We start from the raw sequence: 4,615 nt of genomic DNA, 5'->3' as shown, positions 1-4,615 counted from the left end.
TAGAAAAATGGAGATTGAACACTTTATAAGTGAGATGATCCATAAACTTATTGTCTTAAAGTTTTGGATAAAAGTATAATGTCTCTCTCACTTGTATTTGTGTGGTTGCTTTGGCCTAAATGTGGGCGGTCCCTCGGGCTCCCTTCATGACCCAGTATGAAATGAAATATAAACAAAAAAAGTAAATGTAAACCCAGTTTGAAATGAAATATAAGAAAAATAGTACGTAATTGAAAAGTAAATGTATTAGTGCTAAAAAATTATATAGCGAAACAAACATGCAACTTTTTTCACGAGGATGAAAATATAAAATTTGTTATATCTATACTAATCAAAAACTTATTTAATCCAAATAAAATTTTATAATAATCATAATTTTAGCTATCATTATTCCTTTTCAATCTTGTTCTCTTCCTCGAGGAAAATGTGCCCAAGAGAACATAATGAAATGCTAACTGGATTGTGTACTAATTCGACCTCATTCTAGTCATCTAACCAAGCGATAACTGTGAAGAGTTCAACTTTGAAAGTAGAAACATGGGAATAAATTTTATATCTTGGATCCTCTTTCTTCATCTACTAGTAATCCTTCTGGTATGTTAAATATTTAACTTGAAACTCTATTTCTCTATTTATTTTTCTTTAACTTGCAACAAAGTTAATTGAATTTTTTCAGTTTTCTCATGGAGACCAAGCTAGGGAATTGGTTGAAACAGAAGACAAATCATTGAAAATTCAACACAACCATCATCATAATCATATGAGTCATAATATTGATCCTTCACTAATGGTATTCTTCACTTTGAAAGATTTGGAAGTAGGAAAAATAATGCAAATTTATTTTCCTAAGAGAGACCCATCAACTTCCCCTAAGTTATGGCCCAAAGAAGAAGCTGAATCACTTCCTTTCTCATCAAACCAACTCTCATATCTTCTAAAATTCTTCTCTTTCTCTCGAGGTTCACCACAAGCCATAGCAATGGAAAGCACCTTAAAAGAATGTGAAAGCAAACCCATCAAAGGAGAGGTTAAGTTCTGTGCTACCTCTTTAGAATCTATGCTTGAATTTACACAAAACATTCTTGGTTCAGAATCTGATATCCAAGCTTATGCAACTTTGCACAAAACCAAATCAAGTGTTACTTTTCAAAACTACACTATAGTAGAAATTATGATGGAAATTCTAGCTCCAAAGATGGTGGCTTGTCACACTGTGCCTTATCCTTATGCTGTTTTTTATTGTCATAGTCAAGAAAGTGAGAATAGGGTGTATAAAGTTTTATTGGGGGGTGAGAATGGAGATAAGGTTGAGGCTATGGTGGTTTGTCACTTGGATACATCACAATGGGCACCTAGTCATGTTTCATTTCAAGTTCTTGGTGTCACACCAGGAAGCTCTTCTGTGTGTCATTTTTTCCCAGCGGACAATTACATTTGGGTCCCTAAATTGAAATCACAAGGTTCTTCTAGCATGTGATTTTTTGTAGTAGCAGTATAGTACTAGTGTGCTTGTCATTTGTGTTCATGTGCTTCAATGGTGTTAAAAAATAACTGTGTTATGTGCTGAGCTTAATAATGTAAAATAAATTGCTCATCAGTATACGTAAGAGTGTTTGCTTTTATTTCCTCCGTCCCTATATCTAACCACCCATTTGACTTTACTTTTGTCCCTAAATCTAAACCCTTTTTCAAATTACTAGATGCATTTATTATTTTTTTCCTAAACATACCCCTAATTAATACTATTAACTTGTTTTGAAATTTAAAAAGTCAAATTTAATACATATACAAACAAAGGACAATATGGTAATATTAACACACAAAACAGACATAATAATTACATTGTCAGCTTTTCTTAAGAAATGTGAAAAAATCAAAGGGATGTTACATTAAGGACGGAGGGAGTATAATCTTGTTGTAATTTTGAATCATGGTGTTTTGGTCTCCTTATTCAATATCTCTATTATAGAACTATCCATGGCTTTTAATTGAGTTTCTCTGTATATTCAAGAGACGTTTAATGTAATGATAAATGCTAATTATTTCACATAAAAAAAATTGTACTATACAGTATTTATTTTGGTCTTAACCCTTTGGTTTTAACATAAAGAGAACTCTAATGATTCAAAGTTTGATGTTAGGTAGATAAAGTCGGACCTATAATTTCTTAAGCTAATACTTAAACTCAAATTCTTTCAGAACGATTCAAATTTAACGAACATTTATAATATCATTTTTTAATGTTAGATAAATGTGGTGCTTATCCTTTCAAAAAAAAATAAATAAATGTGGTGCTTATTGTGATAAAGATACCCGTTAGACTACTTGATAAAAAAAAAAGTTAAACATACACATTTGTAAAGAAATAGTCAATATGCTATTTGACAAAAATAAAAGTTGAATAGATAAATCTATGTATCTATATGTAAAAGTTAATGTCCATTGAATTTACCAATTTGCCCCTAGGAGGGGCATTTTGGTAATTCAATTATTGGAGGGTGTTTTTTTAGGGTTGGCCTATGAATTTCCATTTTTGCCCCTAACCAATTTATTTAATTATTTTCTAATTTTTATATTTTTAATAACTTTTAATTATTTTCCAATTTATATATTTTTAACTACTTTTCAATTTTTTCTCCCAAATTCAGTTGCTTCTACATTGCCGTTGTGGGAGATTAAGGTATCTTTTGACCCGACTTTTTTCAAACTTCTCTACATTTTTAAGGAGAAGTTAGGCCGAATACAATATCAATTATGTACTTTCTAAAAAAAGTACTTTTTTTGAACGTATAAAATTGAATGGAATGAGCTTTGACCAGAAGCTGTTGAATGTTACTTTAAAAAATTACTTCTCGACAATTTATTTCACAAGCACCTCTTTTCAACCCACGCTGGGAACCTTTTCTTTATTTTTTAATATTATATTTCAATATGTTTTTTTCTTCCATTTAACTTTATTTTTTTTAACCGTTCCATTAATTTTTTAAGGAGATTCCATTTAATTTTATTACCTTTTTTTCAAAGGAATTTTATTATCTTTTTATCACTTATATATTTAATTTCAATATCGTTTAATCATCACAATCTCACAAATATTTTTATTCACGCTGTCATTTAATGATCCCAAATATTTTTATCTCCTTTCTTCATCCTCGCGATTATATACACACATTAACGTTTAGAGTAATATTTTATGTCCGTCTGTCTGTTTTTTTGTTACGCTAATGCATATAATATTTTTAGTGTTGCTTGGTTGAGTGCTACCTCACCAATTTTTTTAAACTATTTTCCAATTTTTATATTTTTAAAAACTTTTAACTATTTTACAATTTTTTATTTTTAATTATTTAAAACTAAGTTGATGGTTCATGGTTTTTAAGGTTTATATTTTGACATATTACAATGATTCACAATTATCCGTCATTTTACCATCTATCCTTTCAATGTAATCTTCCAGACTGAATATTACTAAGCATATGTGAAGAGACTGAATATTGCTCAGCTGATATTACTTTTTTGACGTCAAAGAGATTTTTTATTTTTTAACGGTCAAATTATTAATAACCAAGTTCCTACACAAGACGCTAAAGAGTTTAATGTGTTTCTTTCGTTCATTTTGTGTCATGTGAATATTGGTGTTAATCCCTTTTTGGCAACTCTATGACAGTAGCGCTCACTTTTATAATTTTAACTAATATGTAATTTATGATGTTTTCCTGCTCTTGATAAAGCTTTCATAAATATTTTGATAAAGATTTATAATTTTTGTGCAATATTTATTAATTTGTTCATTTTTCCTTCGGAACAATTTTTTTACAAAATACGTTACTGAACCCCATGCATCACAAATATTTGGATTATGCGACCTTCATTCTCAAATTTACGAAGAATGGTAATATTCCGTAATTTGAACATCTCTCCTTTAAAACAAATTTTTTAAAAGTGCGTATAATTCACATGAAAGGACTCGATACTAAATTGCTATTAATATCTGTCTTTGTTGTAGATCATGTGAATGGATTTATATACGTTGAAATTGAAAGGCAAAATGATATAAATCAAGTAGAGAGGCATTCAACTATCTGTCTGATTCAGAAGTTTGTTCACCTGAAAGGACTGAATACTAAATTGCAGTTAATATCTACCTTTGTTGTAGATCATGTGAAAGGATTTATATACGTGGTACTAAATTGCAGTTAATATCTGCCTTTGCTAGGGGTGGCAAAAATACCCATGCCCACGGGTACCCGTGGGTAAAATCCGTCACGGGTATGGAACGGGTAGCTAAACGGGTATCCACGGGTATAATAAATGGGTATTTGACTACCCATTATTATATGGACACAGACACAAATTGGATTGTATCCATACCCACGGGTACTCATACCCGATAATAATTTAAGTAAATTACTAATATATCTTTATATATCATATCTTATTACTTAAAGTTGGTACCTTATTGAAGAAAATTTTACCGCCCACCTAAAAATCCTCAATAATAACCTATTTTTATTTTAAATTTTTTTAATTCATCTTATTAAGTTCACCTTTTCCACTTCATTCACATCATAAAACATATAGATTATATAAGAATCATGAATTTTCTATGAATTAT

The 4,615-nt window shown here is 29.9% G+C and overlaps 1 protein-coding gene across 1 annotated transcript; it reads left to right on the top strand.

The window, feature by feature from the left end:
- Positions 1-344: 344 nt before the first annotated feature.
- Positions 345-1,622, top strand: LOC146943142 (BURP domain-containing protein BNM2A-like). The gene is made up of 2 exons (XM_085757254.1): positions 345-594; positions 677-1,622. Exons 1-2 carry the CDS (start codon positions 538-540, stop codon positions 1,475-1,477), a joined length of 858 nt encoding a protein of 285 aa, XP_085613380.1. The 5' UTR covers positions 345-537; the 3' UTR covers positions 1,478-1,622.
- The last annotated feature ends 2,993 nt before the right edge of the window (positions 1,623-4,615 follow it).

Source organism: Medicago sativa, chromosome 3 (assembly GCF_051527215.1).
Source record: "Medicago sativa cultivar Bolivia chromosome 3, Bolivia_mono, whole genome shotgun sequence".
In the NCBI taxonomy this organism is placed as follows: Eukaryota; Viridiplantae; Streptophyta; class Magnoliopsida; order Fabales; family Fabaceae; genus Medicago; species Medicago sativa.
Note: the sequence above shows the minus strand (reverse complement) of the source record. Positions and strands in the feature narration are given on the sequence as shown.

Bases quoted from the DNA above. Each gene is read 5' to 3' on its own strand.
- LOC146943142 (XM_085757254.1), top strand. From the start codon at position 538: ATGGGAATAAATTTTATATCTTGGATCCTCTTTCTTCATCTACTAGTA. The intron at 595-676 runs GTATGTTAAATA...GAATTTTTTCAG, and splicing joins ATCTACTAGTAATCCTTCTG to TTTTCTCATGGAGACCAAGC.